The sequence below is a fragment of the Spermophilus citellus genome (genome assembly GCF_964194105.1).
Source record: "Spermophilus citellus genome assembly, chromosome: 12".
Taxonomy (NCBI): domain Eukaryota; kingdom Metazoa; phylum Chordata; class Mammalia; order Rodentia; family Sciuridae; genus Spermophilus; species Spermophilus citellus.
The window spans coordinates 7,056,433-7,081,333 of NC_138198.1; the positions used below are offsets into that span (position 1 = coordinate 7,056,433).

General features: G+C 34.7%; 2 protein-coding genes across 3 annotated transcripts in view; one reads left to right on the forward strand and one right to left on the reverse strand.

Annotated features, from left to right (window-relative positions):
* The window catches only part of CENPP (centromere protein P), a 231,925-nt gene that overhangs the window by 27,787 nt on the left and 179,237 nt on the right, over window positions 1-24,901 (forward strand). For both annotated transcript variants that reach the window (XM_081263569.1, XM_081263568.1), the window contains exon 5: window positions 18,556-18,652. In XM_081263569.1, the coding sequence (XP_081119695.1) occupies window positions 18,556-18,652 (97 nt within the window). The remainder of the gene's footprint in view (window positions 1-18,555; window positions 18,653-24,901) is intronic.
* On the reverse strand, window positions 15,693-15,995 carry LOC308631982 (large ribosomal subunit protein eL43-like; the record flags this gene model as incomplete). Its single annotated transcript, XM_081263571.1, has 1 exon — window positions 15,693-15,995. Exon 1 carries the CDS (start codon window positions 15,969-15,971, stop codon window positions 15,693-15,695), a length of 279 nt encoding a protein of 92 aa, XP_081119697.1. The 5' UTR covers window positions 15,972-15,995.

Here is a 24,901-nt window from a genome sequence, read left to right on the forward strand (position 1 = left end):
CTAAGTTCATAGTTTGCAACCCTGTAGTAAATTTTCTCATGGGTAATATTTTGGCTATAATCCATAAATCAATAACAACTAATATGTTAACTTTCTATTTCTCAAACTGGAAAAATGTTTATTAAATGATCATGAAAAAATGATTTATGTCAATTTGGACTATTCCATTTTAATGTATATTCACAAATATCTGTGTATTCTAGTTTTGCACCAAGGACAGTTTAGCAACAGTGATTTATTTATTTATTTATTTATTTGAGAGCAAAGTAACAGGATTTATTAGACTAATAGTCAGAAATCAGATCTCCCGAAGATGGAGGGATCCAAGAAAGGGATATCTGGTAATAAATGATTTTTGAGTAATAATGGCATAATTTTTTAAAACTTCACATAATGGTCACATTCTACCCCTGCCACACACAAAAAATTGCCATAAAATCTGCAACAATTATGCAGTGAAATGTGGTATTCCATTGTATCCACATCACATCTTGCCCATCTCTTCATCCATCATCAGTAGAATTGTTTCCTTGTTCTAACTATTGTGAATACTGCTGCTATGAATATGACTGTTCAAGTATCTCTTTGAGATCTTGCTTTCACATCTGTTAGGTATGTACCCATAAGTGGAATCACTGGATTATATGGTAATTCCATTTTTATTTTTTTCAAGAATTATCATTATGTTTCCCCACAGCTGTTGCCTGTTGGGTAGAGGGTTGTGTTTCTAGTAAGGTTAAATCTAGTTGGTTTATTGTGTTAAGTCTACTATTTTCTTCTGTCTGGTTGTTCTATCCATTATTGGGAGTGGGATAATGAAGTCTATAATTGTTAATTGCAGAACTATTTCTCCTTTCACATTTGCCAAGTTTTGCTTCACATATCTTGGTGCCAGATATTTGAAAGTATTATATTTTTATTGTATTTTTATTAATAAACAGTGTACTTTTTTGTGTCTCAACCTTTTTTTAATTTAAAGTCTCTTTTGAATGATATTAGCATAGCCATCCCTGACCTTTTGCATTAACGTTATTCACTAAACAGTACAGTGTAGCAGCTATTCACACAGCAATTATATTTTTTTGGTTATAATTTGCATGAAATATCATTTTCTGTTAATTCATTTTCAGTTTATTTGCTCTTTAGAACTAAATTGAGACTTCTTGTGTACAATGTACTTAAAAAGTCCCTTTTGCTGATCCCTGTCTTTTCATTGACGACTTTAGTCCATGTAGTCTTTTTTACATATATTTATTTATTTTTTATTTGTTCTACTTAGTTGTGCATGATAGCAGAATGCATTTCAATTCATCATACACAAATGTAGTGCAACATTTCAATTCTCTGGTTGTACATGGTGTAGAGACACACCATTCGTGCAATCATACATGTACCTAGTGTAATGATGCTCATCTCATTTCACCATCTTTCCTACCCTTATAACCCCTCCACAACTTCCCTTTGCCCAATTCAAAGATCCTCCATTCTTCCCATGCCACCTGCTACCCATCATAGATCAACATCCACTGATGAGAGAAACATTTGGCCTTTAGTTTTTTGGGGATTGGCTTACTTCGCTTAACATAATATTCAACTCCATTCATTTAGCTGCATATGCCATGATTTTATTCTCTTTTAATTCTGAATACTATTTAATTGTCTCTATATTACCACAGTTTCTTTATCCATTCATCTATTGAGGGGCATCTAGGTTGGTTCCACAGTTTAGCTATTGTGAATTCAGCTGCTATAAACATTGGTGTGGCTATATCACTATAGTATGCTGATTTTAAGTCTTTGGGGGTATAAACTGAGGAGTGGGGCAGCTGGGTCAAATGGTGGTTCCATTAGAAGATTTCTGAGGAATCTCCACACTGCTTTCCAAAGTGGTTGCACCAATTTGCAGTCCCACCAGCAAGTAATGTATGAGTGTATGTTTTTCCCCACATCTTGTCCTAACACTTTTTACTACTTGTACTCTTGATAACTACAATTCTGACTGGGGTGAGATGAAATCTTAGAGTAGTTTTGATTTGCATTTCTCTAATCACTAAACATATTGAATACTTTTTCATATATTTGTTGATTGCATGTATATCTTCTTCTGAGAAGTGTCTGTTCAGCTCCTTAGCTCATTTATTGATGGGGTTGTTTGTTTTTTTGGTGTTAAGTTTTTTGAGTTCTTTATATATCCTGGAGATTAGTGCTATCTGATGTGTGTGTGGTAAAAATTTGCTCCCATACCGTAGGCTGTCTCTCCACCTCATTGATTATTTCTTTTTGCTGTGAGAAGAAGCTTTTTAATTTGAATTCATCCCATTTATTGATTCTTGATTTTATTTCTTGTGCTTTAGGAGTCCTGTTAAGTTGGGGCCTAATCTGACATGATGAAGATTTGGGACTACTTTTTCTTCTATTAGGTGTAAGGTCTCTGGTCTGATTCCCAGGTCCTTGATCCACTTTGTGTTGAGTTTTGTGCATGGTGAGAGATAGGGGCTTAATTTCATTTTGCTGCATATGGACTTCCAGTTTTCCCAGTACCATTTATTGAAGAGCCTGTCATTTAGTTTTATTTATTTATTGAGATGTGGGTCTCATTGACTTGGCGTCAAACTTGTGATCTTCCTGCCTCTGCCTCCCAAGTAGCTGGGATTATAAGTTCATGCCACCATGCCTGACAAATTTATTTACTTTTAAAATAATTACTAAAAAAAGGAGACTGACATCTATCATGTTGCTATTTGTTATCTACACCTTGTAGGTTTTTTAATAATAATTTTTAATTTAATTTTTTATTTTTAGTTATACATGACAGTAGAATGTATTTTGGCAGAATATACATACATAGAATATAACTTATTCTATTTAGGTTCCCACTCTTGGGGTCGTATATGATGTGGCATTACTCTGTTCATGTGTACAAATACAAGGCTAGGAAAGTTATGACCATTCCCCCCCCCCCTTCTTCTTTTGGTTTTAGTTGATTTTATTAAAAGATTTAAATTAATTTTTCATTTCCTTTTGTGTAAATCTTGTAGTTTTTCTTTGTGGTTATCATGGGAATCTCATTTAACATTCTAAAGTTATAGTGTTATAATATGAAATTATGCCAGTTTAACTAGTAACAGAAAAACTGAGTTTCTTTACAGCTCCTTCTCCAGTCCTTTTAGTCATTAATGTTACAAAATCATGTACTATATACATTAGGTGCCCCAAAACATTAATGAATAATTCTTTCAAATACATTAATCTCTTAAGTTAGATAGAAAACAATGTGTAGAGTCAGAAACAATGGTAAAATAATACAATTGGTCTGTTATATCATTGGTTCCTTATCTGTAGATTCAACTTACTTTGTGGTTCAAAATATTTTTTTTTTAATATTTATTTTTTAGTTATTGGCTGACACAACATCTTTGTTTGTATGTGGTGCTGAGGATCGAACCCGGGCCGCACGCATGCCAGGCGAGCATGCTACCGCTTGAGCCACATCCCCAGCCCAAGTTCAAAATAGTTTTAAAAAATTGAATCTGTACAGAATATGTAAAGACATTTTCCTTAATCATTATTCCCTAAGTAGTACAATATAGCAGCTATTTACATAGCACTTACATTTTATTATAAGTAATCCATAGATGGTTTAAATTATATGACAGGATGTGTGGGGGTTATACTGCAAATACTAGACTATTTTATTTAAGGAACTTCAGCATCCATAGATTTTGGAATCCATGGGAGTTCTATAACTGATCCTTTGGGACAGTGGTACTTTCAGACCAATAGCTATTTTTTTAAAGTATTAGTCTTGTAAATTATTTAGAAAACAAGTGGAATTACAAATCACTTTTACAATAATATCAACTCGGGGCTGGGGCTGGGGCTCAGCGGGTCCTAGCACATGCAAGGCCCTGGGTTCAATCCTCAGCACCATATAAAAATAAATAAATAAAATAAAGGTATTGTGTTCAACTACAACTAAAAAATAAATATAAAAAAAATCAACTCATATAATTCCCCATATGTTTACCTTTGAGTCCTTATTTCTTCATATGGCTTGAAGTTCTATCTAGTATCTTTTCATTTCATTCTGAAAGTCTCTCAAGCATTATCATGCCAGACAAGTCTAATTGTAATGAACTCCCTCAAATTTTATTTACCTGAGAATGCCTTAATTTTTTTCTCACCTTTGAAAGAGTTTTCAGGCTATAATAAGATGCTTAGTTTATAGTTTTTGTTTTTTTCTTTAGCATTATGAATATATTGCCTACTGCCTTATAGTCACCAAAGTTTCTGATGAGGACTCTGCTAATAATATTATTAAAATTGCCTTATATATTCTTCTTTCTTACAGCTTTGAAGGTTTGCTCCTAGTCTTTGTCTTTGATAGTTCGGTTATAATGTGTTCTGGTGTGGATCTCTTTGATTGTACCTTGGAGTTCTTTCGGCTTCTTGGATATTTTCTGTTTGTATCTGTCATCAAACTTGAGGCATTTTCAAATGCATTAATTATTCCTTCAAATATTTTTCCTGCCCCTTTATTCTCTTCTCCTAGGACTCCTGTCATGTGCAAGTTAGTCCTTTTGGTGGTGGTGCACAGCTCTCTTTGGCTGTGTTCACTTTTCTTTTAAATCTTTTTTCTTTCTATGGCTCAGATAATTTCCATTGTGCTGTCTTTAAGTTCACCAATTCTTTCTTATGCCTGTTCAGTTCTACCTTTAAATCCCTCTAGAGAATTTTCCATTTCAGTTATTGTACTTTTGAGTGCTAGAATTCTTTTTGGTTTCTTTTTAGATATTTATTGATGTTGCCTTTTGTTTAATCTTTCATTTTCTTGACTTTCTCCATGTTTTCCTTTAGTTCTTTGAGCATCTTAAATCAGTTCTTTTAGTTTGTCATAGTAGATCTGCTGTCTTCTTTTTAGGGATGGTGTATGTTGATCAATTAATTTTTCCCTTTAAATGGACCATATTTTTCTCTTTCTTTGTATTCTGTTTTATTTATTTTAAAAGTGTCCACTCATAACATTAGATTTTTCCCCTTCCCCAGGGGTGGCTTGGTTTTGATTATTTACTTATGTGCATTTTTGAAGGCTGTCTCCTGCAAAGGACTATTTTGAGGTATAAATTTAAGGTCTTCTCAGATGTTTTCTGAGCCTGCATCTTTCTTGGGCATACACAGTTACTTTCTGATTTTCTCTAGTGCTAGGTAAGCACCTGTACTGCCGAACTATATCCACAGCCCTCAGAGTGTTTTTATACTTGCTCTCATTTTGTATTTGTGTGTTCCTTCTTCCATATTGAGAAACTTGGCTACCAGCAATATCAATATTTTAGTCATTTGCTTAATCCTACAATTTTTTTTGTAGTGAAGATCTGCTTGTAATGTATTACCTTAGCCTGTTTTTATTTTAAGTTTTAAAAGTCTTAGTTCATCTTTGTTTTTGAAAGATATATCATATCCTTTGGGTATAGAATATTTGGTTGATAGCTTTTTTTTTTTTTTCCTCCTGAGTACTTTAAAGATATTCATCTGTTGTCTTTTGGCTTTAAGAGTTAGTCTGATGTGTTTCTTCTCTTTGTTCTCCTGTATGGATGAAACTGATTTATCACTTCTTTAAGGATGGTAGTTACATAACTTTCTCCATTTGGCAAAAATCAGTGAATTTTACTGTATCTAAATTTAAAATAAATACATGCGTTTAAAAGAATATTATGTACTTTTGTACTGTATTAGTCTCTTAGAATACAATGATAAATAAGATAGTTTCTGATTTACAAATTAGTAAAGGAGTAAAACCAGTAATGTGTGGTAGTTGATTATGGGAATAGCATCAATAGCTGTAAGGGCACACAGAGTCCATTCAAGGGAAAGTGAGGATGGTACTAGCCCCAGGTCACCTCAAGAATGCCTTGCATGTGGTTAGTATTCAAACTGTGATTGAATGACTTAGCCACCAAACCCTTGGCAGGACAGGACTGAAAACAGACTGCATAGACAAGTGAGTGAGATGGCCTTCCACAGTTATTTCTGTGCTTACTAGGTAGCAATGAATAAAAGAAAAACCCCTGTCTTCATAGACTTATGATGTTTATTTTCTAATAGTGGAGATAAGCAATATATGAAAACATGTAAAATAAATAATACATTAAATGTTGACAAATATGGAAAAAAGTAAAGTGGGAAAATGGGTGATAAGTATGCACAGGTGAAGCAGAGGTGTCCATCTTTAGATAGTACAGTGACGTAGCCTTGTGAAGAACACAGTGCATGGGTTGGTGCACTATGAAAATGTATCAAATACTGCCTTGTACTATAATCATTAACTGTATATTCTCCTAGTGTAGATTATAAATTTGTGGTTATAAGGACAATGTTCATGTAACATTTCATAGTTCATACATATGTTCATATGACATTTTATTGTTTTTTTGGTGTTTGGGTTTTTTTTTTTTTTTTTGGTACTGGGGATTGAACCCATCGGGTTCTTAACCACTAAGCCACATATAACTAACCTTTTTAATATTTTATTTAGAGAAAGGGTCTTACTGACTTGCTTAGGGCCTCACTAAGTTGCTGTGACTGGTTTTGAACTTGTGATCCTCCTGCCTCAGCCTCCTGAGCTACTGGGATTACAGGCATGCACTACTACCCAGCTAGGTTTTTTTTCCCCTTAATCTAATGACCAACACCACTTAGGAACACTATTTAATCTCTGGAGCTATTTATCTGCAAAATTAAGAAATGGATAAAATTATTTTGCAGTTTCTGCCTCATTCCAAAATTTTATATTTATGAATTAAAGAATATATCTGAGAAATAATGAAACATACTGCAGTTGGAATGATAGAAATGTCAGAAGAATGTTCTGTGTTTTATATCTATTACCACATGGAGTGACTGACAATATTTGGGGAATGCTTCTTAGCAAAGCCTTATCAACAAAATACTGTTTGCCTGGGCCAACTACAAGATGGAGTTACTTCATTTTACAGATTGCTTATTGTTTGATATTACTGTGGTACACATTCTTAAACTCCTCCAGTAAGTATGTATGCCCACTGCTATTTACAAAATACTCAGCTGATTCAGTTATAAAGATTCCTCAAGATTAAATTTTGTGTGCCACATGCTTTCTTCAGTATTTTTTCAATATATACATATTTTTTTAGTTATAGATGGACACAATACCTTTATTTTATTTTTATGTAGTGCTGAGGATTGAACCCAGTGCCTTCTACTTGCAAGGTGAGCATTCTACTACTGAGCTACAATCCTAGCCCATCTTTGGTATTTGTTTTTTAAAAGTGTTTTTTTTTTCTTTTAAAAAAAGCATAAAAAGTTATAACTGGAAGGGGTTTGGGACAAAACTTCTCAGATTTGTCATTGTACAGGTAAACTGAATGAGTTTTTATATACTCATGCTCATTTTTTCAAACCTCTAAGGATAGGGTCCAAGAGAATCACAGTCCATTTTATGCTTGTACTGGCTTTCCCAAGAATGCTCATGAAGTTACTGTTCTAACTTCTAATAAAGTTACCAAGATTAGCTTCAAAGTAACTTTGAAGGGCCATTTGCTCAATGATCAGGAGCTACACTAAGTGAATCACCTTCATAGACATTGACTGCTGCTGCTGTGAAGACCAATTTTGTGAGGTGTCTCTAAGAAGCAACCTAATGAGTTCATCATCTGTTGTAGAACTGTGTGAGGGACCAATTATGGAGATTAGCCCCACTAGTTTATATATTCAGGGATAGTCCTTTCACTATTTACAGGAACCAACAATTTAAATTAGACATACAATATCTATATTTATATTTACTGCATGACCAATATTTAAGTCAAGAATAGTGAATAGGAGGAGCCTTTAATAGATTTTATTATTATTTAAATATGTTGAGGCCCACAAAAAAGATTGCCATTTGTGTTAGTTGACTCTCCCTAGCTGTGACAAAATACCTGAGAAGGTGAACTTAAAGGAGGAAAGATTTATTTTGGCCCATGATATCAGAAGTGTCTTCCTAGCCCCATCTCTGTGGACTTGTAGTGAGGTAGAACATCATGGAGGGGAGTGTGTAGTGGATCAAAACTGCTCACCTAATGGTGCCAGGAAGCAGGGTAAGAGAGGAAAGGGACAAGATATGCCCTTCAAGGACACCCACTTCCTCCAACTAAGCCCATCTCCTAAAGTTTCCACCACCTCCCAACAGTACCACTCATCTGGGGAACCTCACCTTCAACACGTGAGACTTTGGGGAACATTTCAGATCCAAACTTACCACTGAAAATTTGTTAACAGGAAAGGGGAGCACAGCACATTGGGCGGGGCTGTGGATTGAGGATCCCTGGGGGGTCAGTCAGTAGGCCGATGGGAAAAGGGAATCTGTGGGCAGGTGTCTTTCTCTTGGTTTCCATGGGAAAGAGACCTATAAATCAGGTGATTGTCCCTGGACTCTGGATTGTTTGATTTATGTTTGAGAAGCATGCTCCAGGGCAGGATTTTCAACTGTTTCTCAGGATCGGCTAACCTTTAGAAAGGTATTTACTCCAGGGTCAGCAAGACTCCACGTGTCAAAATCAGAATTCAGTAAAAAAACAAGGTTAATATGGAACCCTGCCTCCCAAAGCCTTTTTTAAAATCCAACTTAGTAGAAATGGAAGAATAAATACCTTAAAAAATTCTCTCCTCCATAAAAGCAATGGGGAAACTGGCAAAAGCTGTCAGAATCAATGTTTTCAGAACACTTGAAATTATTCACCAAACACTCTGACATGTTCTTAGGAATCTAGAAGGTCCTGCTTATATGTAGGGTTATACTCATGCCCAGGGCTCAGGAAAGACCTGAGATGGCTCCAAGTTCTTGCTACTGGCTGACCATAACCCTCTGCCAAAAAAAAAAAAAAAAAGTGAAGGCTAAAACGGAATGTTTACTTATTTTATTGATTATTGAAGGAGTGCCCTAACAAACACACTCAGAGGTCCTTGGTAAAGACCAAGAGACTATGGTTGTAGATATTCAAGTAAATCTCTGAATACAGTAGTACCCCCCTTTTCTACAGAGGATATTTTCCATGATACTCTTTGGATGCCTCAAATCATGGTTGTACCTAACCCAGTATACAAAATCATCCCTTGGAGCCACACAGCTTGATTCTAAGATCTCACACAGGTGTTAAAGTCCCTTATATAAAATGGTATAGTATTTTCATATAACCTACACACATTCTCCCATATACTTTAAATCATCTCTACATTACATATAATACCTAAAATAATGTGATGCTTTGTAAATAGTTGTTCTGTATTATTTAAGGAATAATGATAAGAAAAGTTTGTACGTGGTCAAAATACATGCAGTTTTTTCAGATATTTTTGGTGCATCATCAAGTAAATCTGTGGATGTTGACCCGACTGATGTGGAATGTTTACTATGTATTTTCCTGTATGTAAGACCTATGATAAAGTTTAATTTATAAATTAGTCATAATAAGATATTGATAACTGTAACACAGTAAAACAATTGTAACAGTCTAGTATAGCAACGGTTTTGTGAATGTATTCTCTAAAATATTGGTTAATTTTTCTTTTACCACTGTGGACTTTCCTTGTTGTTGTAGTTTTATGCACAACAGCTAAAGTAGCATGAATTTCTTTTTCTTTTAAAATTTCGTGGATAGAAGATTTATTATTATACATCTTAGTAACTTCACACAGTTTATTTTCTTTCCTCATTAAGTTGAGAAGTTTCACCTTTTCTCTCATAGAAAGCATGTTATGGCTTCTTGTTGGCATAGCTGTTTTGCCAGCATCACTGTTGCACTTTGGAGTTAGTAAGGGTTACTTAACACTGGCATTATGGTATTGGATAATCTGATAATTGAAATGGCTACTATGTGACTATGGGTGGGTTATGTGTGTGTGTATGTATATATATATATAGCACTTGACAAAAGGGTGATTTATATCCTGAGCAGGGTGGAGCAGACCATTGCAAGATTTTAAGGGAACATAATTTAAAACTTACTAATTATTTATTTCTGGAATTTTCCACGTGATATTTTTGGGCCACAGTTGACTTTGGGTAGCTATAACTACTAGAAGTGAAACTAAGGATAAGAAGGACCTCTATGTTAGCTGATTACTTAGTTTGCAACACACAACAAAAAATACAGACTTTACAGATTAGCTCAGAAAAGCCATTAAACAAACAAAAATAACAAAAAATGCAATAACATTCTCTGGGAAGGTGGGAATACAGTTTTCAGAATGGTTATACTGTATTATTTAAAAATGTAAATTTTCAACAAAAGTTACAGGCAAAAAAAAATTATAACAAAGGATGGCACACAGGAGGAAAAAACATCAATAGATAATGCCTTGAGGAAGCCAATGTTCAGATTTCAATCAGCTCAAAGAGCTAAGAAAACCATATGAATGATGTCTGTGGCAACAAATTACCTTAGTCTTCTTCGCGTGAGAATATGTTTATTTGCATTACCTATGGAAAGTTTCCCTGGAAATGAGAATTCTAGTTTGATAGTTCTTTTATTTTGGCTCCTGAAATGTGTGCCACTTGCTTCTGGCTTCCATAGTTCTTGATGAGAAATCCACAAGTAAGTCATTGTTCCCTTTTTTTGGAATTCCTCATTTCTCTCTGCTTACTCTCAAGAACTTTTCTTTGCCCTCAGTTTTCAGATATTCAGCCATGATTTGTCAGGGCTTAGAAATCTTTAATTTTATTCTGTTTGTGGGGGGGTAAAATTTGGGAAGTATTCAGCCCTTCTTTCTTTCTTTCTTTTTTGGTACCAGGGATTAAACCCAGAGGCACTTAACCACTGGGAAATGGGGATGTGGCTCAGTGGTAGAGGGCTTGTCTAGCATGTACAAGACCCAGAATCATTAAAAAAAAAAAAAAAAAAGTTATTTCTCCTATTAAACTTTGCCTCTGTGCCCTAATAATCATCCTCTCTGTAACCCTCTCTCCCATATCCTTCTCAGGCTTTGGTAACCAGTATTTTATTCTGTTTCTATGAGATCAATTTTTTAGCTTCAACATGTGAGAACATGCAGTGTCTCTTTCTGTACCTGCCTTTTTTTCCTCTTATCATAATGTGATTTAGTTCCAGACATACTGTTACAGATAACAGAATGAATAAAAATAGAATTTTCATAACTAATACTTCATTTTTTTTGTGTGTATGTACATACAACACACCACATTTTAAAGAAAATTCATTCATCCATTGATGAACTTCTCTGGATCTTGGCTATTTTGAATAGTGCGGCAATGACAAGTATGGTGGTACACGTCTGTAATCCCAGTGGCTCAAGAGGCTGAGGCAGGAGGATCACATGTTCAAAGCCAGCTTTAGCAACTTAGCAAGGGTGTAAGTGAAACAAATGTATGAATAAAAAAGGGGCTGGGATATTGCTCAGTGGCTAAATGCCCTTGGGTTTAATCCCTAGTACAAAAAAAAAAAAAAGTGCAGCAATAAAGATGCAAGTATGGATTCTTTGACATATGATTTTATTTCTTTTGGGTATATGCCCATGTTGGAAAAACAAATTGCCTATTTTCCTTTGGTTTCTCACCATAATTAACACAGAAGACTTCTAAAACTTCAGAAGATGTAGGATTTCTCACTACAAGCAAACAAGCATTACAGACAACAGACAGCTGGATATCCTCAAATTTAATTCTGGTACTATTTGGAGATAGCATCAGATCCCACAGGTTGAGGGCTCAGTCCCCAAGACTGCTTCCCACTTTATATGCCAGTTCCAAAACCTAGGTTGTTTCATCTGTGCCTCTGGCCTATTGGCTGTAAATCAAGATTTTCACAAGCCTCCTCCTTGGGTTCAGTTAATTTGCTTGAGGCACTTACAGACCTCAAGAGAAATATGTACTTATTTACTGGCTTATTACAAATACTTTTACAAAAGATACAGTTGAGGGGATTCACAGGGCAGGGTACTAGAGAAGGGGCTTGGAGCTTCCGTGTCCTCTTCTCGGTGCGCCACTCTCCAGGCACCTACACATTTTTAGCTGTCTGAAAACTCTCTAGAACCCTATCATTTTGGATTTTATAGTGGAGAATTAATTTCATAGGCTTGATTGACTAAATAATTGACCATTGGTAATCAACTCAACTTTCAGCTACTCTCTTCTTCCTGGAGGTTGAAGGTAGAGCTGCAAGTCCCAACCTCTAACCCTGTCTTGGTCTGCTCTAGCCCTGAAGCTTCCTAGGGGCTAACAGCCATCAGTCAACTCCTGAGTATAGAAAAAGGAACCATCACTTTGGGAATCCCAAGGATTTCAGGAGTTGTAGGTTAGGAAATGAAGATGAAAACTAAATACATATTTTATAGTATCACAGCCTGGCAGTGGGATAGCAGTATGTTGGACCATATACTATTTTTTAAAAAAGTTTAATTGTATGTATTCCTGGTATACAGTGTGATATATCAATACATATATACAATGTGTACTGATAAAATCAGGGTGATTGTTCCCATCATCTTATCAATATGTTTGAAGACTTCAAGCTTCTCTCTATTAGCTCTTCATGAAACATAATTAATAAAAGCTTTTTTTTTTTTTTTTTCCTGAGGATGATGATATTTTGCAGTCCTAGAGCCCTAGAAGCCTGCTCTAGGTCTCCTTCTGTTTGTGATGGCAGTTGGTAATTTGGGCATTCCTTTGCTTATTGATGTAATACTCTGTTTTCATAAGGTGTTCTTCCGGTGTCTGTTTGCTATTATTTTGTTGAGGATTTTTAATATATGTACAGTGTCTGACTTAAGATGTTTCAGCTTAACAATTTTTCAACTTAACAATACTGTTTAAAAAAATACTGTGAAAGTGTACTCATACAACTGTTCTGTTTTTCAGCTTTAGTATAGTATTCAATAACTTACATGAGATTTTCAACACTTCATTATAATATAGGCATTGTGTTAAATGATCTTGCCCACCTGTAGGCTGATGTAAATCAGGTAAATCTCTATGCTTATTGTAGGTATAGTCAAATTTTCTTTTTCAAGAAAGAACTATATTCAAATTTTTCTTTCAGTTTTGCTCATTTCTATATTATTAAAAATGTGTCTGTTTCAGCCAAGTTATCTAATTTGTTGATGTGCAATTGTTCATAGCATTCTCTTATTATCCCTTTTATTTCTGTTAGATCAGTAGTAATACCCCAGTTTTATTTCTGATTTTGGTAACTTGAGTCTTCTTTTTTCTTAGCCTTGCCAAAAAGTTTGTCAAGTTTGTTATTTTTTTTTTTTATTTTATTTTCTAAGAATCCACTTTCGGTTTGGTTTGGTTTATTTTTCTGTTAACTATTTCCTTGGTATCTGTTGTAATCTTTATTACTTTCTTCCCTCTGCTAGCTTTGGTTTTAGTTGGCTCTTCTTTTTCTAGTTCCTTAAGGTGTAACATTAGGCTGTTCATATAAGATTTTTTTAAAATTTTTTTTTAGTTGTTGATAGATTTTTATTTTATTTATTTATATATGGTGCTGAGAATTGAACCCAGTGCCTCACACATGCTAGGCAAGTGCGCTACCGCTGAGCCATAGCCCCAGCCCATAAGATCTTCTTTTTAATGTTGATGTTACAGTTATAAATTTCCCTTTTTACACTGATTTTGTGCCGCATAAGTTTTACTATGTTATATTTTTATTTCAACTTATGTCCAAGTATTTTCTGATTCTTTCTTACGATTCTTCTTGACTTGCTGTTTAAGAGTATTTTGTATAGTTTACACATCCTTGTGAATTTTCTAAATCTATTGTTTTCTTATTGATTTCTACTTTTATTCTATTGATCCTAGAAATATATTATTTCCATATTTTGTTACTTGTTTAAACTTGTTTTGTGACCTAACATATGGTCTTTCTTGAAGAAGGTATCAATAGAGAACAATATATATTCTACTGTTGTTGAGTATAATGTTTTGATATGCCTTTTGGGTCGAGTGGTTAACAGTGTTGTTCAAATCTTTGGTTTCCTTATTGATTTTCTATTCTAGCTGCTCTGCCCATTATTGAAAGTGGGTAGTTGAAGTGTCCAACTGTTATTTTTGAACTATTTTTATCTTTAACTCTGTCAAATTATAGTTCACATATTTGGGGGGTCTGTTGTTGGATGAGAGTATGTTTATAATTGTTATATCTTCTTGATAGCCTGACCCTTTTATCAATATCTAATGTAATTCTTTGCCTCATATATTAATTTTTATTTAAGGTCTGTTTTTTCATCTGATGATAGGATAGAATCTTCATATCTCTTTTAGTTCCTATTTTGTTTACTAAAAAAAAAACTCAGACTCAATTTCTCCTACTATACACTCACCCTATATATTCATAACACTTATCACTTCTGATAACAAATGCTGCAGTTTGACGATAGTTTGTTCCCCCAGAATTCCTGTGTTGGAATAATAAATCACTTGTCAGCTATAAAATGATTTCTTGTATGACAAGTTATTTTTCTCCTGAATTATCTTTTTCTTTGGCTTTCAACAGATTGAGTATAATGTGTCTTGGTGTAGATCTCCTTGAGTTTATTTTCCCTGAAGTTTTTGAGCTCTTGGGTGTATATATTAACTTTTGGGGCTTAATTGGTGGTCTTTGACTATTATTTCTTTTTGTTGTTGTTGTTCTGATCAGTTATACATGACAGCAGAATGCTCTTTTATTATGCACAAAAGTAGGGTCACACCATTCGTGTGATCATACATGTACCTAGTTTAATGATGCCCGTCTTATTCCACCATCTTTCCTATCCCCATGCCCCCTTCCTACTCCTCCCTCCCCTTTGGCCAATCCAAAGTTCCTCCATTCATCCCATGCTCCCCACTGCCCCATTATGGATTAGCATCCACTTATCAGAGAAAACATTCGGCCTTCACTTTTTTGGAATTGGCTTAGTTCACTTAGCATGATATTCTCTAACTCCATCCATTTACCTGCAAATGCCATAATTTTTTATTCTCTCTTATTACTGAATAATATTCCATTGTGTATATATACCACAGTTTCTTTATCCATTCATCTATTGAAGGGCATCTAGGTTGGTTCCACAGTTTGGCTGTTATGAATTGAATGCTGTAAATATTGATGTGGCTGCATCACTGTAGTATGCTGTTTTTAAGTCCTTTGGGTATAGACCAAGGAGTTGGATAGCTGGATCAAATGGTGATTCCATTAGAAGTTTTCTGAGGCATCTCCATACTGTTTCCAGATTGGTTGCACCAATTTGCAGTCCCACCAGCAGTATATGAGTGTACCTTTCCCCCCACATCCTCACCAACACTTATTGTTGCTTGTATTCTTTTTTTATGTATATCCTTAGTGTATTTTACCACATTTCACCTTTAAAACAAATTTTGTACAATATGTCAACATATCTCTGAGTCATTGAACAGTGGTTTAAAAAAACAAAACAACAAAAAAAAGCTAAGTATATACCTAAGCTGTAAGACTTAGTTTCATGCCATTATCATCTGACTAATGGGGGAAAAACACCTGAATTACAATAACCCATCTCAACAAAATTTTCCAATTCAAATGAGAAGGGCTTCAATTTACAAATCTCTTTTGAAAGGGCAATATTAATGCAATTCACATCAGAACATCCAGTGAACACAATTTACAACAAGCCACAATTTTGCTATATGGTAGAACTTTCTACTGGTTTTTCAGTTCCTTCAGCCTTCTGGTTGCAGACTTGACTGTGACAGCAGAAGTGGTGTTGTAGGTCCAAGCACCACCAACCACTATTTTTATGCAGAAACCACAGTGCCAGATCCCCACAACCCATCTCTTCATCTTGGTTTTGCCACAGAAGGAACAAGTATACTTGGCGTGCCGGCTGATTTCAATTTTCTTCACTATTTTCCGGAGGGAGGCACTGTAGCGGGTCCCATATTTACCGACCATTCCGAATTTCTTAGTGTGTTTAGCCATGTCGCCGCGATTTAGGTCCGAGACCGAAGAGCTGTTGCTTGTATTTTTGATGACTGTCCTTCTGACTGGGAGGAGATGAAATCTTAGAGTAGCTTTGATTTGCATTTCTCTAATTACTAGAGATGTTGAACACTTTTTCATATACTTGTTGATCTATTGTATATCTTCTGAGAAGTGTCTGTTCAGGTCCTTAGCTCATTTATTGATTAGGTTGTTTTTTTTTTTTGGTGTTAAGTTTTTTGAGTTCTTTATATATCCTGGAGATTAGTGCTCTATCTGATGTATGTGTGGTAAAAATTTGCTCCCATACCGTAGGCTATCTCTTCACCTCATTGATTATTTCTTTTTGCTGAGAAGAAGCTTTTTAATTTGAATTCATCCCATTTATTGATTCTTGATTTTTATTTCTTGTGCTTTAGGAGTCTTGTTAAGTCAGGACCTAATCTGACATGATGAAGATTTGGACCTACTTTTTCTTCTATTAGGCATAGGTTCTCTGGTCTAATTCCCAGGTCCCTGATCCACTTTGAGTTGAGTTTCGTGTATGGTGAGAGATAGGGGTTTAGTTTCATTTTGCTGCATATGGACTTCCAGTTTTCCCAGCACAATTTGTTGAAGAGGCTATCTTTTGTCCAGTGTGTGTTTTTGGCACCTTTGTCTAGTTGACCATTATTTCTTGAGATTGCTTTGAGACCTTTTCTTTCTTAGCTCTCCTTCTGTGAACTCCGTTATATGTATTTTGGTATTCTTTTTGGTGCCCCCCAAATCTCTTAGGCTTATTTATTTTCTTTATTCTTTTTTTTCTTTTCTTGAGCTGGATAATTTCACTTGAGCTACGGTAATTTTAACCTTTTTTTTTTTTTGTATCAGGAATTAAACCAAGGGGTGTTTAACCACTGAGCCACATCCATAGCCCTTTTTATTCTTTTTTTTTTTTTTTTTTTAATTTTTGAGACTAGGTCTCCGTAAGTTGCTGAGGCTGGCCTCAAAACTGCAATTCTCCTGCCTCAGCCTTCTAAGCTGCTGCGATTAGAGTGTTTGTTTGGGAGCCAAAGGAATGCAGTATTAGGTGCCCCCCTCTGCTGGCTAAAGGGAATGGTCTTTCCCTAACTTCTTGTGGTTGTAGTTTTATCTGCACCCTTTGGTAGTTCTGGGTTATAGGCAGCTCAAGTATCCAAACTGGTATATATAGGAGGCAAAAATAAACTCCAAGGAATTCATCATCAAGTCTTTCTTAGATTCCAGAATACTACCAATTCTGCTTTTTTTCTGCCAAAATTTCAGATCTTCTGATGTTTGCTTTCTCTGTGTGTCCAGTGTTTTCAGTTATAGTTAATGGGAGCTTTTCAGTTGATGTGCTTACTCCATTATAGCTTGAACAGGAACTCGATTCCAACAACCATTTATTTAGTGAATGAATAAATTGAACTAACAGATTTTGGCCCCAACTTGCTCATAGTTTATGTGGCTGACAGTGTTACAATAGATAAAGTATTAGGTGAATTAAGACAGATTTCTATGGGAGCTCATAGGGAAAGAAATGAAATTATTTATAGCTATTATAGAATAGTATATGTGGTGCAGGAGTTATGCAGTATAGTTTAGTTGTGACACTTATGGTTATGGGCAAGGTCCCCCACAAGACTGCCTCCTTTTAGACCCCAGCTCCAAGTTTTAGGGTCCACCTGCATTAATAACTGTTAGGCCCCTGGGTTCAATAGTTGCTAAAACCATGAGGAGCTTACTGAAAACACTATGCTCATAATTACCATTTTATTATTAAGGTTAAAATTTAGAAACAACCAAATGGAAGCAGCACATACATAGCTGGTGGCTGTGAGAGGAAGGGCAAGGGGCTGGGGATAGACATCTTTCTTGTAGAATCTAGCATATCACCCTCCCAGCAAATCAAAATGTTCCCCAGTCAGGAGGTTCCACTGAGCTCCTAGGTTCAGAGTTTTTATTTGGGTTTACATAGGCATGATTGATTAAATTATTGGCCATGTGATTGAGCTCACTCATCAGTACTCTTTCTTCCTGGAGGTCTCGCTAGTCCAAGTCCATCCTTTTACTAATGTGGCTGTGTGCCCTAAACTGGCACATAAATATTTTTTATTTCATACTGGGGATTGAACCCAGGGTCACTTTACTACTGAGCTACATCTGCAGCCCTTTTTATATTTTGAGACAAAGTCTCCCTAAGTTGTGGAGACTGTCCTCAAGCTTGCAATCCTCCTTCCTCAGCCTCCTGAGTTGTTGGGATTAGAAGTATGCACCACTGCACCCAGCCCAACATAAATTCTTAACTATTCCTTATTGTACAATATTCATTGAATAAGATTTCTTGGATAATGTGGCATTTGAAAGATTAATAGGACTTAAACATTTGGAAAGGGCATTTCAGGCTGAGATAGTAGCAATCATAGAGTGAAAAACATGCAGAAGTTCAAGGTTTAGTATGTAGAAGTATATCCAGTAGTTTTTTAATGTTAGCATAGAACATATAAAGGAAGAATAAGAAGTAAAGCTAGATTTGGTCTATCATTTAATAGTATTTATTAATCATACTCTCTTATTTCTACAGAGCTGAAGAAAAAAGAGATTTATTCATGTTCTTCCGAAGCCTACATTTTTTTGTGGAGTGGTACAAGTGTCGTAAGCGCACATTTAAACATTTCAAGGTAAAGTTTAAAGTCTTTGAATTTAAACATATATGGAAAATGAAACTGGTTGTAAATTTGGAGATTCAGTCATAGCATAGTTTTCTCAAAGTTTTCAAAGAAGAGAAAATATTCCCATTGACTTCAGGAATTTGCAGTTCTTTGTAATAAATTGAGAAGAAGCTTCAGTATAAACTAGTGACTAATTTATATTGTGGGATGTTTTGAAAGAAATAGAGTAAAATTTTAATGTATTTTAAGATGTACATTTTGAAAAATCAGTCTTTCAAGGGTACTTGAAATAAAATAATAAATTCTACTAAAAAATACAGTCAGAGCAGGCTTGTCATGAAGTACTATAATCTTAACTTCCTGATCCAGACTGTATTTTGAATCTCTTAATTCTTGCACATTTTTAGTTTAAATATTGAAGTCTGTTTTGTGAAGTAATGAGTCTTTGGGCTGGTGGAGAGACTTTAAAGCACTTGTTTTTATTTGTTTTGTGGGTGTAACCAGAATTGTTTGGCTGTTCAGTAATCATTCAGGTCTTTCTTAGCTTGATGGTATCACATTATTGACAGCAGTGAATCATACAAAAACCACCTGTGAAAGAGTCAACATAAAATTTTAAGGTTCATGTTCCTTAAAAAGCCTAATGGTTATGACTGTTGTTTTTAAGATTGATACTAACTCCTCTTTATTTTGGGCTGTATTCCTTTTTTACTATTATTATAAGATTTATTCTCTTTGGCATAGCTAATAAAATTTGTCAGGCAGAGGATTTTCTTCAGAATGAAACATGGTCATTTCCCATACTATGGTTCCTTGAGGTGTTTTCATGATTTTGTCATATTTTCTTATATGTAGTCTTGTGCTAGGACAATTAAATATCTGTGTTTCACAACTTGTAAAATATAATGACTGGGAGATTTGCTGGCAGTTGAGGTAGTGAATGAGTCACCCAGTACTGCTGTTTCATTATGCACCTGAGTGGCTGATGGTAACTGTGAGCTGTGGTCCCCATTTCCTAAGCTGTTTTGACTCTAGCTGCTCTCCAGGCAAGTGAAGAAGTATGATTGGTATGTTGATTCTATGGAGGACAGAGCACTCCATGAGCTGGCTTTTGCTGGTGATAATATAACTAGGATTGAAAAAAGCATTGATTTTTTTTTTTTTCCTACAGCCATCACCATTAATCTTCTCTGTATATTTTGCATTATCCAAAACTGAAACTCTGTACCCATCAGTTCCCATTCCCTCCTTGCCCCATCCCCTGGTAAACAGTTTTATGTTTTCTGGTTCTGTGAATTTGAGTATTCCAGGTACCTCATACAAGAGGAGTTGACTTTTTGTCTGGATTAGTTCACATCATCGTTTATCAATGTTGCGCATGTTTCAGGTTTCCTTTTTAAGGCTTAATATTTTCTTGTGTGGATGTATCACGTTTTGCTTATCCATTTGTCTGTGGATGGGCACTTGGGTTGTTTCCATGTTTTGGCTGTTAGAATAATGTGGCTCTGAACATATATGTACCAATATCTCTTCACATGTCCCTGCCTAGAATTTTTAAGTATTTATCTGGACATGGAATTGCTGAATCATAGGATAGTTCTAAGTTGAATTTTTGGAAGAATCACAAACTGGTTTCCACAGCAGCTGTGCCATTTTACATCCTATTAACCAATATAAGGGTTCCAGTTTCTCCAAAACCTCTCCAACACTTGGTATTTTCTGGGTTTTTTTGTTTGTTTGTTTGATTTTGTTGTTGTTGTTGTTGTTTTGTTAATAGTCTAATAGGTGTGTAGTGATATCTCATTGTGGTTTTGATTTGCCTCTTCCTAGTAGATTAACAATGCTAATGTCTTTTCTTGTGCTTCTTGGCCATTAGTATATTTAATGGGTAAGTTCTTTCTCCATTTTTGAATTAGGATTTTTGTTGTTGTTGAATTGTAAAGTTTCATATATATATATATATATATATATATATATATATATATATATATGGTAGAAATTGGTTTCTCGTATATATATATGTGTGTGTGTGTGTGTGTGTGTGTGTGTGTGTGTATATATATGTAGTTCTTTTCTGGATGAAGACAGTGTCTTTTTTAAAAAAAATTTGTTTTAATTAGTTATACATAACAATAGAATGCATTTATACACTTTGATATATCATACATAGGTGAAGTATAATTTCTCATTTTTCTGATTGTACATGTTGTAGAATCACATCAGTCATGCAGTCATACATATACATAAGGTAATAATGTCTGTACCATTCTAGTATTCTTCCTATCCATGTATTCCCTTCCTCCCCTTCTTTCACTCCCCTCTACCTAATCTAAGTTAATTCTGTTCTTCTCTAGTACCCCCCAATTTATTGTGAATTAGCATCTGCATATCAGAGAAAACATTTGGCCTTTGGTCTTTTGGGATTGGTGTATTTCACTTAGCATGATATTCTCCAACTCCATCCATTTACCAGCAAATGCCATAATTTCATTCTTCTTTATGGCTCAGTAATAGTATTCCATTGAATATATGTATGTATGTGTGAAGGACATTTAAGTTGGCTCCATAGTTTAGGTATTATGAATTGAGCTGGTATAAACATTGATGTGGCTGTGTCACTGTAGTATGCTGATTTTAAGTCCTTTGGGTATAACCAAGGAGTGTTAATGCACAGAAATTTTTAATTTTCATAAAAAACTGTTTCTCACATGTTTCTTTATGGCCTATGTTTTTTGTGTCCTATTCAATAAACTATTACTATATTAATTGTCATAAAGATTTATTTCTGTTTTCTTTTCAAAATTTAATAATTTAGCTCTGAAGGCTATGTATTTGATTTTTGTTGTTGTTGTTGTTGTTGTTGTTGTTTGTATGTTTGTTTGTGGTACCAGGAATTGAACCCAGGGGCACTTAACCACTGAGACACATCTCTGCTCTTTTTATTTATTTATTTATTTATTTATTTATTTATTTATTGAACTGTCCATACTTCAATTCTTTTTCTATTTTTAGTTGTAGAGAGATACATTGCCTTTATTTATTTATTTGTTTGTTTGTTTATTTATTTATTTATTTATGTGGTGCTAAGGCTTGAACCCAGTGCCTTATACAAGCTAGGCAAGTGCTCTACCACTGAGCTACAACCCCAGCCCCTCTTTTTATTTTTTATTTTGAGACAAGGTCTTACTAAGTTGCTTAGGGCCTCACTAAGTTGCTGAGGCTGGCTTTGAACTTATATTTCTCCTAAAATCTTTGCCACTTCCACCTCAGATAGAGCAATAATCTTCAGGATATATAAAAAACTCAAAAAAAAGTTAACACCAGAAAAACAAATAACCGAATCAATAAATGGGCAAAGGAACTGAATAGATACTTCACAGCAAAAGAAATACAATCAGTCAACAAATATATTTTTAAAATGTTCAAATCTCTAACAAGTAGACAAATGCAAATCAAAACTACACTGAGATTTCATCTTACTCCAGTCAGAGTGGCAATTATCAAGAATACAAGTAACAGTAAATGTTGGTGAGGATGTGGGGGAAAAGGTACACTCATATATTGCTGGTGGGACTGCAAACTGGTGAATGGAGATTCCTCAGAAAACTTGGAATGAAACCACAGTTTGACTCAGTTATCCCAAAGGAATTAAAATCAGCATACTGCAGTGGCACAGCCACATTAATATTTTTAGCAGCTCAATTCACAGTAGCTAAGCCAGGGAACCAATCTAGGTACCCGTCAACAGATAAATGGATAAAGAGAATGTGGTACATATACACAATGGAACGTTACTTAGCCATAATGAAGAATGAAAGTATGGCCTCTACAGTTAAATGGATGGAACTGGAGGCTTATCATGCTAGGTGAAATAAACCAATCTTAAAAAAACCAAAGGCCGAATGTTCTTTCTGATATTGTGGATGGTAACACATAATAAGGGTTGGGGGGAGAATAGAGGTAATTTGGTTTAGACAAAAGGGAATAAAGGGAAGGGAGAAGGTATGGGAATAAAGGGAAGGGAGAAGGTATGGGAATAGGAAAGATAGTGGATGAATTGGACATAAGTTTCTTATGTTAGTATATTAATACATGACCATTGTAACTCCCCATCATGTACAATCACAGAATGGGAAGTTATACATTTATGTATAAAATGTCAAAATATTCTACTGTTATGTATAACTAAAAAGAACACACAAAAAAAAATTTAAAAAAAAGGAAGCGGCAGAGCCAAGATTTGATTCCAAGTAGTCTCCTGGCTCTGAAGTCCATGCCATCCTTGGGAAAAGAACAAATCTGAAATTTGTCTGCCCAGTGTTTACCAGTCATTCTATTTTAATGTTTTATATCACTGTATAACAAATGAAATGATCTATGTAATGAACATGTAATTCTTTGCATCTGAAGACTTAATCTTTATCATCCCACATGATTTTGCACAATGCCTACTTTTATAACGATTTTTTGTATTGGCAATGTTTATAGCAGCACAACTCACAATAGCTAACCTACTAGGTTAGTTTCCCTTCAACAGATGAAGAAAATGTGGTGTGTATACACAGTGGAATATTACTCAACCTTAAAAATGATTTTTATTGGTAAATGGATGGACCTGTAAACTATCATGCTAAGTGAAATAAGCCAATCCCAAGATCCAAAGATCATGTGTTCTCTCTGATATGTGTATATAATAACACAATAAGTGGAGGAGGGGAAGAATAAAATTCAGTGAATTAGACAAAGGAGTGAAGGCAAGGGAGTGGGGATGGGAAAAGAAAAGAAAAGACAGTGGAATGAATTGGACATAACTTTCCTATGCTCACATATGAATACACCTCTAGAGAAATTCCACATCATGTACAATCTCAAGAATGGTATCCTAATTAGAATAAGTTATACTCCACGTATGTATAATCTGTCAAAATATACTCTACTGTCATATATATCTAAAAAGTACAAATTAAGTAGATAAATAAATAGAATGAACTTGAGATCCTCCTGCCTCAGCCTCCAGAACCGCTAGTATTATAAGCATGTGTCACTGCGCTAAGTTTGGATTAAGTTTTGTTTGTGGTGTAAGGTAAGGCATTCTTTTGCATGTGAGTATGCAGTTTTCCCAGCAGCTTATGTTGAAGAGACTGTCCTTTCTCCATTGAGTGGTCTTGATACCCCTTTTGAAAATCATTTGACCATATGTCAAGTATTTATTTCTAGACTCATTAGTCTATTTTATTGGTTATATATCTGTATTTATGACAGTATCACATTATTTTGATGACTGTAGCTTATAGTAAGTTTTGAAGTTAAGGAAGTGTGAGAATTCCCTTTTTTCTTTTCAATATTCTTTTGTTTACTTGCGGTCTGTTGAGCTCCCATATGAATTTTAGAATGAATTTTTCTATTTCTGAAAAAAAAATTGTGGCCTTCATAAGAATTGCTTTGAATCTGGAGATTGTATTTGTAAGGAGTAAATCATTTTTAATTTTAAGCCTCTTATTATCAAGAATGAAACATCTGCATAATATAATGGAATCTCATTTTTACTTTATTATTTCTGCTTTTACCTTCTCGGTGGTACAATTTGTATTTTTATTTTAAGGATGTGTAGATGAAGATACAATGTTATATCTTCTTATCTAGAAGTCCCAAAATTATTTCTTTAAGAAAATTCATTAATTCAGATTAACTACAGACTTAATTTTCTTTAATGTGTGATTTATTTCATGGTGCTTTTCTCAGTATGTTTTATTATGAAAAGAATATAGAAAAAATATCATTCTTCTGAAAACTAGAAACTTAACACCTCCCTAGACTCAGCCTTTTCACCAAGCCCTTGTTTATTAGGTGTGTATTCCTGGATACAGTTATAGTTTATTTTCATTGATTTATTCATGATTATGATAGTTTAAAGATGGCTATTTTCCAAATAAAATAGAACCCTTCTGTTTGGGTGGATTTTACAATATTTATTGTATGTTTAATTCCAATGTGCTTGATATTATGCTAGGCTTCTTAGAAAATAAAGTGGTGTCCAGGCTTTTCAGTGAGCATTCAGTCACAGAGAAATGGGGTAAACACACAAAATACCTATGCTCATCAATTACCACAATCAATGAATAAGTTAATAAGCATTATTAGATTAGCAATTGTGGCCTTAAGACATCACAGATGCTTAAATGAAAAAGTTTTATTTTGGCATCTACCTAGACAAATGTGGAAAGGGTCATTCTAGGTAGGGGAAAAAACAAGTAAATG